General features: G+C 40.9%; 1 protein-coding gene across 1 annotated transcript in view; it reads left to right on the top strand.

Moving 5' to 3' along the window:
* thsd4 (thrombospondin type 1 domain containing 4) overlaps window positions 1-12,920 on the top strand; it is a gene marked incomplete at its 5' end in the record, with an annotated part of 49,283 nt that extends 36,363 nt beyond the window's left edge. Inside the window, 11 exons of the mRNA XM_080512968.1 lie at window positions 262-460; window positions 4,273-4,448; window positions 4,568-4,661; window positions 4,825-5,022; window positions 5,419-5,548; window positions 6,990-7,194; window positions 8,111-8,284; window positions 9,265-9,438; window positions 9,546-9,725; window positions 11,664-11,808; window positions 11,897-12,920. Coding sequence (XP_080369094.1) covers window positions 262-460; window positions 4,273-4,448; window positions 4,568-4,661; window positions 4,825-5,022; window positions 5,419-5,548; window positions 6,990-7,194; window positions 8,111-8,284; window positions 9,265-9,438; window positions 9,546-9,725; window positions 11,664-11,808; window positions 11,897-12,039 — 1,818 coding nt within the window. The 3' untranslated portion in view covers window positions 12,040-12,920. The remainder of the gene's footprint in view (window positions 1-261; window positions 461-4,272; window positions 4,449-4,567; window positions 4,662-4,824; window positions 5,023-5,418; window positions 5,549-6,989; window positions 7,195-8,110; window positions 8,285-9,264; window positions 9,439-9,545; window positions 9,726-11,663; window positions 11,809-11,896) is intronic.
* Between the last annotated feature and the right edge of the window lie 3,304 nt (window positions 12,921-16,224).

Here is a 16,224-nt window from a genome sequence, read left to right as displayed (position 1 = left end):
GTCAAAGCAAAAAAAAAAAAAAAAAAAAAGTCTGTAAAGTAACATGAACCCTAGTAATTAGTTCTGCTATTTCAGTTAATATCATTTTATGAGACACATTTAGCAGATTCAGCTTGAATAAGTCTATATTTTTACAAAGCTCTTTTTATGTTTGCAATATTTAGGCAACCTAACTTTTTTTTTTAATTCAGCATGGATTTCATTGACATCTGTTTGACTGTAATAGTGATCGTTCCACGGTCCCTCTTCTGTTCTGCGCAGAGTCCAGGCTGCGATGACTATCTCGGCTCGGTGATGGACAAGTGTGGCGTGTGTGGCGGGGACAACACAACCTGCAGGCTGGTCTCGGGATTGTTTAGACACAGCTTGACCAAAGTCGGCTACCACAAGATCGTGGAAATCCCTGAAGGAGCCACCAAGATCAACGTCACGGAGATGGTGAAGAGCAGGAACTACCTAGGTGGGTGGTCGGAATTGCGGGTCAATACTTCACTGGGGTGTCAACAGAGAAACCTGAGCTAAGTAGGGCAGTGGTACCCGGTGAACTCTTCTTACTTAAGATGGGTTTACTATTGCTCTTTCTTTTGGCTGATTCAAATTATTTGACTGCAGATCAAATTGGGTTTCTGAATCATTTTATTCTGTCAGAGTGTTTGGGAAGTGTTTGGGAATCCACATGCTCATAATGGCTCCACCCATTCCCATTGCCCAGTCTGTTGCATCGTGCCAAAACATTTTTAAGTCAAAAAATTGGAATCAGAGATGGGTTTGATTCCAGGTATAGTTTTCACAATACAAGGAATTTGTTCTGGTGGAATTAGAGCAAAACAATAAAAACATTGAAATAGTTCATACAAGAAAGAGAAAAATATTTAAGTGAATTAAAATGAAAGAAATGATATTTGCAGTGTATGTTAATGTAACTTATATTGTCTACAGTGGCGTTGATGAGGTGGGTGCCATGAGATTATCATTTCTAAACTTGTGCAAAATTGTAAAATGTGACAAAATAAACATGAAACATAATGTTAATAGTGATACAAATATTAAACCACTGCAATTCAAAAGTCCAAACTAACAATAACATACTTATAAGTAAACAAAAAAACCTGAATAATGTAAATGAAGCCTATATTCAAATGAAAGTTGGAGAAACAATTATAAAAGGTTTACATTTTTTTCTCTTATTTACTCATTTATTTAATTCATATTTTTCACTGTTGAGTACCGGTACTATGCAAGTGTAAAGGTTTGGTGACACGTGCAACATGTATAATCAAAGTTCATTAATAAAAAAATAGATTTTAGTTTTAAAACTAAGAATAACTAACATTTTTACATCCTGTTCATTGTACGTAGAAGTTATATTCAGAGTACGAAGGGGTAAACATGGATTTTTAGAATTTTTCCACATCTGAGAAAATCCTTTTTCTAATGTTGTTTAGTGTGATGCTGGAAGGGCTGAACCGCTGAGAACTTTAGAGAGTTACACACAAAATACTCAGTTGTAATTTATCTTTTGCTTCTGCAAACGAATAGGCTCACAGCAGCACCTCTCCACTCTTACATTAGCAACTTTGTAAATGGAAGATTTAATTTGAAACAAGAAACTGAAGCTGTTGCTTCCTGATGCAGCAACTCTGTTGAAATATTTCTACAAATGCATTTAAAGTAGCAGTTCAACATCATTGATATTCCGTCTGGTCTTTTCTATGCAGCTGAAGAACTGAATGAGTTAATTGAGACAATGAGTCATGAGAGGGTAAACTGATAGATTTCAAGTCTTTCATTCTGGACACTACATCACTACAATCGAGCAGCTTCTCTATGATGGTAGGTACAGGAGTCTGATCTGGCAGCCAGATCCTCACTTATTTAAAAGCCGTCATTACGCCACTGCAACATGCTTGTGGTGCCATGCAGACATTATTTCAAAACTCCAGATTTAAACTTTTGGGAGTCCTTGGTCCTCTGGCAGAAAAGTCATCATTGCATCATTGTTGTTGAATTTTGTGAGACAAAGATGAAGAGTCGGGGTTTAAATGATGCACAGGAGGTTTTATTTAGGATCATAAAGGAGATAAACAAGTCGACTGCTACTCCGAATAGAACCCCAACCTATCTCTTCCATTGCTTTGGCTTGAAGACGAGATATGTTGAAGTAAAAATATTCCACATCAGTCTTGTATTGGAATATTAATGTCTTGGTTTACATTAAATTCCCCAAAACGTGATGCATATTCCCAGTGATGCATGATGGTCAAAGCAACTCTGTAAACGGCTTATTTGAATTGCCCAACAATAAAAACTTTGCGTTTGTGAATTCAAAATAGGCTTTTCTTTTTTCCAAATGAATGTTTTTAAACTATGAAATTGAATTCATTGTTCAACCTCAGCTTCACTCTGCTAGTTTTTTTTCTTTGTTTTTTTAATGCTGTTTAAAATGGTCTGAACTGTGGTCCAAAGTTGTGAGGAGAATTGAACTACAAGTTTGGTGATGCGTTCCACCACAGCTCAACAAACACATCATACATACTGAAGCCCGGCAACACCCCGAGACGTGAAGATGAAACAGGTTGAGGAATTTGGGTCATTTTACAATAGTACAGCTTCTCATGCATTTATGTATTTAAAATTTGAGGCCTCGCAGTGTTTGCTGTAGTACTTGTCTTAGGTAACAGCTAATTTAGCTGTCTCCCGGATAATGTAGTGTTTCAGTTTCCATCCTGGTTTGCAGTTTCATTAGTTGCTGTCAGCTGTGGCGCTCTGCTCTCGTTCCAGATATAAATATATGCAGAGAAAATAAGAATCTCCACCACATGCAGTGTTAAATTACAGTTGGAACGTTCAAAACCCAGGGAACAAAAAAAGTTCACAAGAGGACATGAATATGAAGTTGTTTAATTTCTTTCATTCTTGTATTACAAGTTTGCTGAATCCAACTATGCAGGTAACTGTTGCTTGCAACATTAACGAAAAATCTAAACCACTCCATCCATGAACCCATGAAGCTATTCACTGTCAGTGGGGCCTCTCATTAAAATACCCGATACAGATTGTTGATGTCTTTATGGAGGTAAAACACTGCAGTGGGTTATTTCTCGAATCTGTTGGAATGCCGGACATTGTTTCAGGAGAGCCCCAATGCAGCAGAAGGTTCAGAGATGAGGAGTAGGCCCCCCGAATCACCCCCATTCATCAGGGCTCCGCGTGAAGAAAGTGTAAAAACATGTTTTCATTAGCGAGTCTTTCCCTTCAAGCCCAAATATCTTCGTTTTAATTATGGTGAGGAATTCCAGTAGTGAGGGTAGGGAAGGGACTGAGGGTAGGTTTGCTGGTTCCCGTCCAAATTCCTCCGTTTTCTCCCATCAAATAACATTCTTTATAGATAACTCACACACACACGCTTTCAGCGTGAAATCCATTCCCTGGCCCTTCACTACTGTTAACCCTCACAAATTGGGATTAAGCCTGACCATCCCTTACACTCCCTTCGTCCTGAAACCTCACATCAACCTTCAAATGCATGTAGGCTGCTATGAGGTTTGCATTTTCAGAAAATCTGAGCTTTAAAGACCACACTCACACAAACTTCTACCTCGAGACAAGCAAAAAGCATACACGTTCGTGGACATTGACACCTATCACTTTAGCAATTTAATATATTGTCTTTTTGAATAATCAGTTGTTTGAAAGTGCTAATCTTGAGTTAATGAATGTGTATCACGTTTTCGAGTTGTTTTAAACCTGCACCCGGTGGCAGAAACCTTTCAGCAGGCTCCCTCTGCATCCTCACCACTTCCTCGATTCCCCCCTCAGTTCGGCCTCCGTTCTATGCTGTTCATCTCTAATAGGGCTTTTAGTTATCCAAACACTCTTTTACAAGACCGTCTAATGTTACACGTCTAATGCTTTTCTAATGGCGTCTTGCCTTTAATCCACAAATATCCATGGAAAACTTCTCTGGAGATTTTCTTACAGGATTTGTATGACAGGTTTTGCCAGCACAAACAGATTTGTCACATTTGTAAAAAGACTTTAAAGTGCAAGTGACAGACTTTATTTCCACAGCTCAAGTTACTGTTTTTGGGTGGAGAAGTCTGGTGTCAGAACTGCTTTAAAGCAAAACTAAAAGTCAACGTACTACAGGTCTTTACTACGTCAGAATGGTTTTACGTGAAATAATAATTATGTGTAAGAGGTATTTTCCTTCTCGTCAGAGGTCAGGGCTGTTTGTGGTAATTGTGTGGTTGTGCCGCCCGTCTCTTCCAGCTCTGCGAAGCCGATCAGGCCGGTCCATCATTAATGGAAACTGGGCTATCGACCGACCGGGGAAATATGAAGGAGGGGGCACCATGTTCATCTACCGCCGACCCAATGAAATCAGCAGCACGGCTGGGGAGTCCTTCCTCGCTGAAGGGCCCACCAATGAGATCCTGGACGTTTATGTGGGTAACAAACGAGCTCTTCCCTCAACATACAGTGATAGTAGTGACTCGCTTCTTTGATTCATGGTGTGATGGACAGGCAAATACATGAGGGGAGATTATTGTCTGCCTTCTTTCAGATGATTTTCCAACAGCCAAACCCTGGTGTTCACTACGAGTACCTTCTGCCCTCTGAGACACAGACCAGACAGCAACCAGACCACAGATCAGAAGGTAGAGACTCGCTTTCTGCTGCCAAACATCTGGTTGCCCGCTGTGTTTTCTAGACGGAACAACTTGCTGAGAAAAGAACTGTCGGATAAGTCGATAAAGGTTTTTAGCAGAATCTCAAATTTACTTCACAACGTCTTTCTGTCCATTTGTGGTAACGTTTCAGGGAATGCCGTCAATGGACAGGGAGGATACAACCAGCACACCAACACTCAACGGGAAAACTTTAACTCGGCAGGCAGAGACTTGTACCCCTCTCACCTCCCCGACAACCAGGTACCCGTCGCTCCACCAGCCAGACGAGAGAGAGAGTACAGCTGGAGACAGAGCGGCACGACAGAATGCAGCGCTTCCTGTGGGAAAGGTTGGATCAAACACTTTGCTGTTTGTTTATTGGCAGAATTAATTTTTTACTTTTAAAAGTGCCCAAGTCGAGCCAAAACTGCTTTTTCATACAATAACATGTTGCACCTATAATCCTTTACACTTTACATGGCATTAACTAGTCAAAACTACATCAGATAGGCATTAGGGAATGAGAGTGTCAGCAATAGAAATGAGACTCACCAGTGTTCAATTCTCAGCTTCCCGAGAAGCATAGCATTGAAATTTATTAGAGGTGTCTAAACAAGCTGTGTTTTCTGAGAATGTGATATGCTCATACTCATTCGTCAAACATGATCATCCTTGTTAATGTTACATGCTGACTATTATGTCTCAATAAAACAGTTTGCATTTGAATCTGTATTCTGCTTTTCAGGTTTCAGGTACTCCGTTTTTAACTGCGTCCACCGGCTGAACCAGGTCCAGGTATCAGACGCACTGTGTGACAGCAGCAGCCGACCCAGCCCACAAGAAGAGGCCTGCAACCTGCAGCCATGCCCCGCATTGTGAGTGACAGCTGTTGTTCTCCTGTGCTTGTGTAAAATACGCGTCGCTGTTTAAAATGGCTGTTCTGTGTACAATGATCACCAAGGCGTGAAAAATAACTAAAAAAATAAAATGGACCTGGTATCCATTTTTTTTCAAATCCTTTGTTTTTTGGGGGGTGCAGTGCAGTACATGTCGCTGGGTGTTTACAATAGCGAATATTTCCCCTGTTATTTAAAAGAAATCTTTTAGAAGCTGGAATCTAGAAGCATGAAGCCAAGCAAGCTAGTCAGAGTCCTGGTAAAAACACATCACCACCAGTTACTACTGTTATTTCCTGTTCTTTCATCAATAAAGAAACACTGTTTGCTGGAACCGATGAACAAATGTGGCATTGGAATATGAAACGAATAAAATGCAAGAACAAGCACTGCTTTCACTGTATCCATTTTCATCACAGCAGTAAAACTGTAAACACGGGTTCCATAAAGATGACGCTGGTGATGCTTCTGTCGCGTACTGTGACATAAATCTCCATCTCTCCTTCTCTCCATGTAAACGGCAAGACAGTTTTTCTGAATCATAATTTTTGGTGGCTCGTAGCTGCGTTTATGTGTAAATGCAAGACCAAAACTCAAAGAAATATCAGTTTTTGTAAATACCCAGCAATGTGTAAACAAGGCCTCAGACAGAATATCTCAAAACAAAACTTTTTTTGAATTGATGACTCAAACGGTTCTTTAAATAGCGTTTTTAGGATTTCTAACTGGACTTCTTTTAAATTGTTGTGCCATCATGTCCTCACATCCTGTAAACCAGAGAGATCCAATTCCAGGACTTGAGGACCGGTGTCAGGAATGTTTTAGGTCTTCCCCAGTTGCAAGATACCTAAATGGAATAAGAGGCTTATTATTGGGATTTCTTAACAAGCTTGATGATGACCTCAACATTGGCTTGTGTTGTGCTGAAGCTTGGAGAGTGCTAAAACATGCAGGACACCAGCCTGAGACCCGGAATTGAAGACCCCTGCTGTAAACTTTTGAGTACTGTTCTACTGTTCCACCGACTTAAAACTGGCCCACTAGATGTACGCTTTCACATCTGATCAATATGTGGCTGGAAATTGTTAAATACATCATTTTAAGGCAAAAACACCAGGAATGGTGGTATTTCAGGAAGTAAGGTAGGATGGGAAGAAAGGAATTAAATTCTAGAAATCATACAAAAACGGCACATATTATAAATCTCAGCCCAACCTTTTAAACCGATCATTTGTTGGTGCCCTTCATTTGCTCTGCATCTATTGGGAGAAACTGGATGAATTACACAAGTCACTAAATTTGGTCCCTTGCCCAAAAATGAGTATGTTTAAATGAGCGGGACTGTCGAGATTAACGTTAAATGTAGGAATCATGAATTTGAAGCATTTCTTCTCATCTCTTGTGTTTTTCACCCGAGCAGCTGGGACATCGGAGAGTGGTCAGAATGCAGTAAGACGTGCGGCCTGGGCATGCAGCAGCGGCAGGTCCTGTGTCGCCAGGTTTACGCCAACCGCACCCTCAACGTCCACACCACCCGCTGTCGACACCTGGAGCGGCCCGAGACCACCATCACCTGCCAGCTGAAGATCTGCAGTGAGTGGCAGATCCGCTCTGAGTGGACCGCTGTGAGTGACGGCGACAAGCCATTGAGAACTCGACACATTTCAATCACTGTATTGTCATCAAAACTTATGTTTTTAATGGCGAAGGTGCTCGACACTTTCCACTCTTGTAGCATGTTTATTTCTTTGAGTAAGTGGTTTTTACATATCTTTTACTTTATTCACTGTCGGATATAGATCATAGAAAGAGATGGGGGACATTAACGTGAATAGATACGAGTCTCAATCTCTCAGGAGTGCAGAGCTTCATTATTCTGTGAAATAATGTGACTGAAAATTCTGGAAAATCTCTGAAAAATGTTCTTCAATGGCAATAACTATAATAAAGGATTCCAGACAGCTCATACATCTAATATTGGATAGATGAGATTGTGGGAGCATCAGTCATCACTGCATTAAGTACAGGCATGCACTGGAAAACCACTGCATGGGCTCGGGAACAATTCCAGATATTCATTGTCTTTGGACAAAGTTCATTCAAATGCAAAAGGAGGAGCTGCATTGGAAAACAACTGTAAAATGCTGCTATCTTCTCTGCATCAAAGCCAGTCAAAGAGACCATCAGGCTTGTTATCAGCACATAGTAAAAAAAACCCAAAAACAAACGAACATAAAAACCCCATACAAATCTGGTTTTGGTTGGCTCTGACAATTTCTCTTTTACAAGTAGCTGTTACAAGAAGAAGACATACGGGTTCATATAAATTGTAAATAATTGCATCCTGTACGTTTTACAGTTGCTCATCAACCTACCTTTTGGAATTGGGCTTGTATGCATAAAGCAAATGACGGGAAGTACAGAGTACTTTTTATGTCCTCATGCTCCACATGAAACATGGAAAACTAAAAAAAAAAGCATCAACGCAGCCTTTCTACCTACACAGCGCTGAATTAACCGCATATCCTGTGTTTCCATTAGTGCTCAGTGCCCTGTGGACTGGGTCAAAGGTCACGGGAGGTACGCTGTGTCAGCAACGTGGGCGACTTTGTTCCCGACGAGGAGTGCAACATGAATCTGCGGCCCAACGACGTGGAGAATTGCGACATGGGAGCTTGCGCCAAGAGCTGGTTCTTCACCGAGTGGGGCAACAGGGTAGGTGTGGGAGCGGCGGGAGACACAGTGACAGTCTTTCATTCAGGCCTGACAACAGAGGCAGCCATTGTACACAACAGGCCGGTCTCCATCACTCAAGTTGCTGCTCCTAAAAACCACAGCACATAAAGATGCTTAGTGATTCCTAACTCGAGGGCAGATCAGATTTGATTGAGGAGGAGATACCTTAACTTTAAAGTGATTTTGAATTGAAATATGTTTAGGAGGAACCAAATTAATAACTGAAATGCCCCCTCCCCCAATTGGGTTCAGATCGTGATTTAACCTGATTATATAGCTCCCCTATGTAATTTTCAGTGGCTGAAGCCACAAATCGATTTCTGTTTAAGGTGTTTGTTTAAATGTTATTGCACAAAAATAAAATTCCCCTCGTTTCCAACATTTAGAAAATGCTTGTGGCTTACTTGCTCTGTGCCTTCCAGAAAGACAATTGAGGATTTTTTCCACCATTGGTTAAAATGCTGCTCATTTGATTAAATTGATATCCAAAACTCTGTGTAAGACTGAGAGCCCTTACAGGTACAGATGACGTGTCCAACATGTGTGTGTGTAAGGGAGACTGTATGCCGGTTAGCGTTTCATTTATTTTCCCTCCACCACCTAATATTGAGAGCTGAGGCTGTCGGTAGGTTATATATTTGTTTTTTTGGAGATAATCTGGTTCAGCCAGTAAGTTAAAGCTGGAAAGGAATAGTTTTGCAACTGATTAAAGAAGCAAGCAGATGTTTTTGTTTTCCAGTCATGCAGCCACTTAAACTGGAAGCACTTCACAATGGGACTCGGCACAGGGACATAAATTAAACTGATTTCACCAAGTGCATTTCAGACTGGAAGAACTGAGTCAAACTATTTCTTTTCCCTCCATATTGAAACTCAGTAAAACAATTGTGCATTGAAATGTGTTTTCTAACAGTTTCGGACAAATACCTGTTGAAACAACCTGACTTGTGACTCTGCAGTGCTCTGCTGAATGTGGGATGGGAGTACGAACCCGGGGGGTCCTGTGCCTGAACAACCACATCAGCAGCCTCCCTCTGGGGGGGTGTGGCAACGAGCGTCCCGCAGAGTCCCAGGTCTGCAACAGCGGCCCCTGCGAGAACCGAATCGAGTGGTTCACAGGGCCGTGGAGTCAGGTACGACGCCCACAGGACACCATGACGATCTCTTTGCAGGCTGAAACTAAATCCTCACCGTCTGAGTGATACTTGTGGTTTTTGTTTTTTGTTTTTTTGTGAGGTAGTGTTCAGCGGAGTGCGGCCCGGGGAGCCAGCAGAGGTCAGTAGTGTGTTTGATGAAGTCGGAGGAAGGATTCACGGTCATGCCGCCGTACGAGTGCTCGTCCCTGGACCGACCTCTGAGCCAGCAGAGCTGCAACACGAAGGCCTGCGGAGCAAAGTGGTACCACACAGACTGGAGTGCTGTGAGTAAATCAAACCCTCCTTTCTCTGAACCACCGGGCGACTCCCACGAGTCAACGAGATGGACAACCGTGTTTTGGGACAGTGTTGTCCAAACTGTGGGGCTCGGAGCCTTTTCAGTTCAGCCTCACGATGGGATGACCTGCATAATTGCTTCATTTAAAAAAACCTGTCAAAACCTGTTTTGGTTTGGTTTCAGTGAGTCCTTTTTGATTTTGCCAAATTGGTGATTTCTTCAGCTTCGAGAATCAACCTGAACAATCAACTGCTCCTAATAATGTCACTGCTGATGTGACTTAAAATTTTTTTTTTACTATTTTGATCTGTTGAATATGACATTTTCAATATGTATCAAACATTTATCTAGCAGTTGAGAACCACTGGTTTAGGGAGTGGCACGACATTGGTCTCATTAAACAAACTACACTGCATAATGATGTGAAGTTAATGATTTATATTTATTTGCAGTTTTTTTTTTGAACAGAACAGCAGGTGTCCGTCAAAATTGTGTAAATTGGTATACGTTCATGGTTTAGAGTAATAGTTACAATTGTGACATTTATAGTGGTGCGCTGACACAAGGATAAGGTCGCATAAATTGAACCGATGACACATGCATACATAACTGGGTGCCTGATTGGCGGATTTTTCAGATGTATGCTTAAGATGTTTATACTGAGTTGCTCTTTCCTTATCGATTCACTTTTCTCCCTTTTGGTCTCCTTGTTTTTTATTTACAAAGTCTGTCCATTTTTCCCATTTTCTTTCAAAACCTATCCTCTCAGGTCTCGAAAACTATGTTGAACCAATTATCTTTAGAGGAGGGATTATTTGCCGTTTTCATTGTTACTATCCAATCAGTGTAATTTAATCAGTTATACTAAACCAGTTTGGTATATCTTGACGTCTCTGTGTGTGGAGTATTATAAGTGTTTGGCAGAAAACTACTAATGCAGTTTTGAATGAATGAGTTTATTTCAGGCATGTGAGAAACAAATCAAAATGTTCAAAACAAAACACACATAACAAAGCAAAACATTTTAACCTCGTCTTAAAAGAATTTGATTTAGAAAATATATTTCCAAGGTTATTAAAGACTTTAATGGCCACTCAAGGAACATGTTTTTGTGGAAGTGGAGTAACTAAATAAATTAATTATCGCAACTACTTGTGCAAGTGGATGATGGTAATTATTTGGAAGGCCACTCCGTGGCAGAGTGGTTCGCGCTCTCGCCTCACAGCAAGAAGGTCGTGGGTTTAAATATGGCCTGAGCCTTTCTGTGTGGGGTTCACATGTTCTCCCTGTGTGTGCGTGGGTTTCCTCCCACATTCCCAAAAACATGCACTGGGGGTCCCTGAGCAAGACCCCAAGGTAATAACTTTTCAATAGTGTAATTGGGTATTTAAGCTATTATCATAATTATATTTTGCCAATAATTTATTACATTAGCGGTAGAGTCTCAAATTCTTTCAAAAAGTATCACCTGTAGCCAGTAATTTTATAGTTTCTTGCAAATAAAGTATTGTTGCAGGCTTTGTGCCATTTGCTTGTCAAAAATGGATGGTCCAGTTTCATTCTCTTTCAGTGAGGAAACATATGATGGATGCACTCTGTTGTGGTTGTAAAAAAACATTTTATTATTTTATGACACTGTTGCCCATTATTATTGCCACAATAGTTTTTTATTCAATTTATTTTGAACTTTGTTTTTAGTTGTCATATATTTTTCCCACTGCAATTTTACTTGTGTGTATTATAATATATATATATATATATTTCAGTCTACTGTTTAAGCGCCTTCTCTTTCAATAATAAACTTATCAATGTTTTCTTTTCCTCTCATTTCTAAATCTTGAAGTTCTTTGAGCTGCATTCGCGGTATGAACGGTGCCATATCGATGACCTTGTGATGCTGATGGCTCTTACTGACTCGTTCCAGTGTTCCAAGACCTGTGAGGGAGGTTTCCGCGTGCGGGAGGTTCGCTGCCTGTCTGACAACATGCTGTCCAGTGAGCAGTGCGACGAGCAGCGGAAACCAGCCCAGAAGGAGAACTGCAACCCGGATCCCTGCATACCTCAAATAGGTCCGTTTTAGTGAGAAGATTCTCCCCGATTATCACCCTGTAACTGCAGTCATGTGATTTCTTTTTTTTTTCTTCCCCCCCCCCGTAGATGAGAACTGCAAAGACAAATATTTCAACTGCAACGTAGTGGTCCAAGCTCGCCTCTGCGTGTACGATTACTACCAGACAACGTGCTGCGCTTCATGTTCACGAGTGGCCCACAGACAGCCCATCTATCGTGGCCGCAGCTAGCCCCGCCCCTCCTCGCCTCACCCCGGCCGCCCCGCTGGGCCAAAATGAACTAACCCTTCGTCGGGCGCCAGGATCGTAGGCCGGCCAAGAGGGCAGTTCTGGCTGGACGTCACCTAAAACAGACTCTTGACTTGTTTGCCGTGGATAGAAACCAAAAGGGCCTTTTTATTTTACTTGGTGCATTTGGACACAGCTGGCTGGAGAAGAAGAGCACCTTAAGAATAGCGGGTGACCGGAGTCTGTGGATCGTCAGAGGCCTGGAGGGAGGAGAGAGTTCAAGTGCAAACTGGCGAATTGAAACTGATTTCGGGTTAATTTGTGTCTAATTTAAGGAATTCTTTTCCTTGGTTCAAGATGAACAGTGCAACTGTTAAATTCACCTTTGGGTCTTGATTACCTGTTGTGGAGGAGGAGGAAGAGAGCACAATCAATTTTATTTCTTCTCCACAAAACTCTGATAAGATCACATCTATAATACTCGGTTTACCCTTTGCGCTGACAGCAGTGGCAGATTTTTACCTTTTCTCCCAACAAACTTTGAGTTATAAACCCTCCATGGTGCTCAGTGTTTCCTTTACTCGGCATGGATTCATTAAAAAGAAAAAAAAAGTTCGATTTTTGCCCACATCAGGTTTCTCTGGCAAACCAACCTTTTTTCTTTCTTTCCAACCTACATCTCAAGAGATGTAAAAGCAGCTTCTGTATTGTGTGTAAATATGTATCTATGATAAAATGTGTAAGATAAAGCTTGTTTTTAAGGGTTTTCTGTACAGTTTGCCTCACTCCCAGCAACTGAAAAGAAAAATCATCCCCTTTATTTATTTGTGTGCACCCCCCACTTCCCCTTTCTACACGGTTTATTAGCCCCCATCATTACTTTGGGGATAAAACCGTTGCAGCCTCGGAGGAAGTCACAGCCTCTGAACTGGATGTAGGCGTTCAGTCAGGAAGTGATCTGTATTCATTGAGTTCAAACTATTATGTGTATATGCATCTTTTTTGTTGTGTGGGATTAGATCATTCCACATTTGTACAATTTCTAATTATCAAACATATGTTGAATTTCCTTAGATTTTTTTAAAAACGTAATCACTTCGGCTTTTTACTGCTCTTCATTGATGTACGCGTGAGGTTTCGTCACGGTGAGCCGTCCTTTCCTGCCATACCTCTGCTGTTTAATTTTACTTGTAAACGGACACCCAGTGTGTTATAGAAAGTTGTTTTTTTTATGATATAGCTTTGATCAATTTCCTCTATAGAAGCACTATAAATTGACCTGCCACCCACATGTACTGTTCTTGTATTAAGTCAGTCTCTAAGAGAAGGAGCCCTTGTCAATGTGCCATTGTGATGGCATGGTATTTTTTTTCTAAAATAAAGACACTTGGGAAGTTAGGAATTTATAAAATTCTCCTGTAATTTGTGGATTACTCCAGTCCTACACCCATTTCTTGTTTTTTTTTAATTAAATGTAATTCTTTATAACTCCAAATAATTTTGCTTAATGCTCTGAAATAAACAGAATTAGTAATTATTTGTACAAGTAAAGTGAACTTTTTCTGTTATTAAATAGTGAAAGGGTTAGGGTTTTGTATGTAATTCCCCTTCAGAAGATCACTTTTAACTGATCACATATGGACGATAATGGTGTTTGCTCACAGAGAGCTTCATAAATAACTTGGAGGGGTTCCAGTGATGCCTTTTCCAGGCATCATATTGGGCTTATTTGAGCATAAAAGTACAGTTTAAAACTATCAATCTCTAAGCAACATTTTTATTTCTGAACTTCTAAGCATAATTGAAATTAATTATTGAAAAATGAACATTTTGCTGCTCAACCACAAGTGGACCACTTCCAAACAATAAAGACCTAAATACAGAATTTATTTTCTATGAATCCCAACATTTTTTTTATTTTTCTTATCTAAAAAATATTTGGTCTGATCTCATCCACCCCTCAGCCAAAAATGACTGCTGGACTTGAGACAAAAGACAGGCCGTGTGGTTTCAGCTTTGTAATGGAAGGTTTCATCCTCCAACAATTAAGGTAGTATTACTGACATTTATCACAGACGTCTTACTGGAAGGAAATCCTGGTCAAAATTAAAGGCCACAATAACGACCTCTACTTGTGTCTCATGGCTTCTCAGAAGATGAAAGGTTTTAACTTGAGTTGTTCTAAATGAGAAGTCTGCTTACATCCCGTCCAGCCATGTCTTTCGACCAAACTGGCCCAGATGCAAAGTTTTGATTTAAACAGGAGAAGTTGCTATATGTAGAAACAGCAATGTAACAATGTGATGATGGCCAATAATGTATTGTTTTGGTGCCTTATGGAATGTACTAAAGCCCATTATGTAATGGCATTTTGCCAAAAATCTAAGTTAATATTTCAATATTTAGAATTTCAGTCCAAAACAGCATTTCTTAAAAATGACCACATGGTCACAATTATTACAATGGTTGTTGCAAGCTGCACTTTATTGAAGCCCTTATTAATCTGTTAATGATTTCTGTACTCTTTGTTCTACATTCTCTTGCGTGATATCATACAGTCTGTGCTTTGAAAAAAAATATTTATCACCCAATTCTAAACGTGGTCTGATATTTTAACAGAAGATCAGAGATCAAACTGTTAAATGTTTGTAATTAAGGATATTACAGTGCCCTCCCTCAGAAATGCTGTCATTCCCCACAAATACACTTGCACACAATCCTCGCACAGATTGAAGGCGTTTGATCAAATGTTCTCAAGTTATTTAATTCAATTTCACATTTTGCTCTGTCGATGTTGTAATCCCAGAAACTACCACCGGATGGCGATAAAGTAAGACTTGCCTGGTGCCTGTTGCTTGATGCAATACCTGCACAATATCTCACTTAAAACACACACACACACACACACCACAAAGATCTCTTCTATTTTCAGTGAAGGCAACAACTGTATTTTGAAATCTTCCTTGTTTTCCCATTTAGTTGATATTATTCAGGCTGATATGAACACAGCCATAAGGTACCAGCGTTGTCGCTGAAAATCAGTTAGTGACCCACTTTGGGCCATGCTCCACTCGGGCTCACGTCCGTGAGCACTCCGTAACGCAACGATCCAGAAAATATCTTCACTTCTGCGGAGGATCTCCTCACAGAAGCTCCGGCTCATGCACAGTCGGTGTGTACAGTCCCATACAGGACGCGTGGTCACAAAATCTGGGCTGCGTGCGTGGTCGGAGCGGACACTCGTGTCCAGGGGCGGATGACGATTTTGGAAAGCCATCGCTTCCTCAAAGGACGAGGTGCCTGACGAGAACAGTCTCTCACATTTCACTTGCATAGTATCCAGAAACACCATTTTTAGCATTAGAATTGACCTGATCTGGTTCCAGAACAAGTTTCTGCACTCGATGCGTTCCCCGGGTTTGCCCCAATTCAACATCGTTCAATGGACCACCTCCTTCATGGCTGGTGAGAATTACTGCCTGGAGATTGAGAGGATGGACATCTCGCTAAAAGAGTTCATACAGAATTATACAATCCATCTGAAGGAGATTCGTCCCGTCGTACATCAGGTATGACTAGTGTCTCTTTCATGTGTGGGTTTACTCAGAATTCAAGTTAAAACTTCCATCATAACAGTTTTCATTTTAGCGTCAGAATAAATTGTTGCAGCAGGTTTATTGATTATTGATCCATGTGTTTCTTCAGGTGTATAAAGTGTTGTTCTGTGCTTTGTTTCAGATGGCCGAAGCTCTTTCCTTTCTGAAAGAGGCATTATTCATGCTCACCTCAAACCGGACAACATCATGATGCCCAATCATATTCATCAATCATTAAAAGTCAAGCTGATTGACTTTGGTTTGGCTCATAATAACCCAGAGAGACGAATACGTTGTCGGCGCGGAACTCTTTGGTACAGGAAAGTAACCACTTCGTTCTGCAGATGTGGACCAGCTGTGTCGGCACTGCAAGGTGACATCTCAGTTTGTGAGTCCGTCTCATGTCAGACCAAGTGACTAAAGTGTGTTTGTGTCCTCAGAGCTCCAGAACTGCTGCTGGGAGCTCCATATGACCATGCCATCGACACATGCAGCACAGCAGAGATGCTGCTCGGACTTCCCTTGTTTATGGACAAAAATTATGCTGATATGGTGGGATCACATTTAAAATCCAACACAAATGATCTCTCCA

The sequence above is a fragment of the Blennius ocellaris genome, assembly GCF_963422515.1.
Source record: "Blennius ocellaris genome assembly, chromosome: 1".
NCBI classification, from domain to species: domain Eukaryota; kingdom Metazoa; phylum Chordata; class Actinopteri; order Blenniiformes; family Blenniidae; genus Blennius; species Blennius ocellaris.
This window is presented reverse-complemented; position numbering and strand designations above follow the sequence as displayed.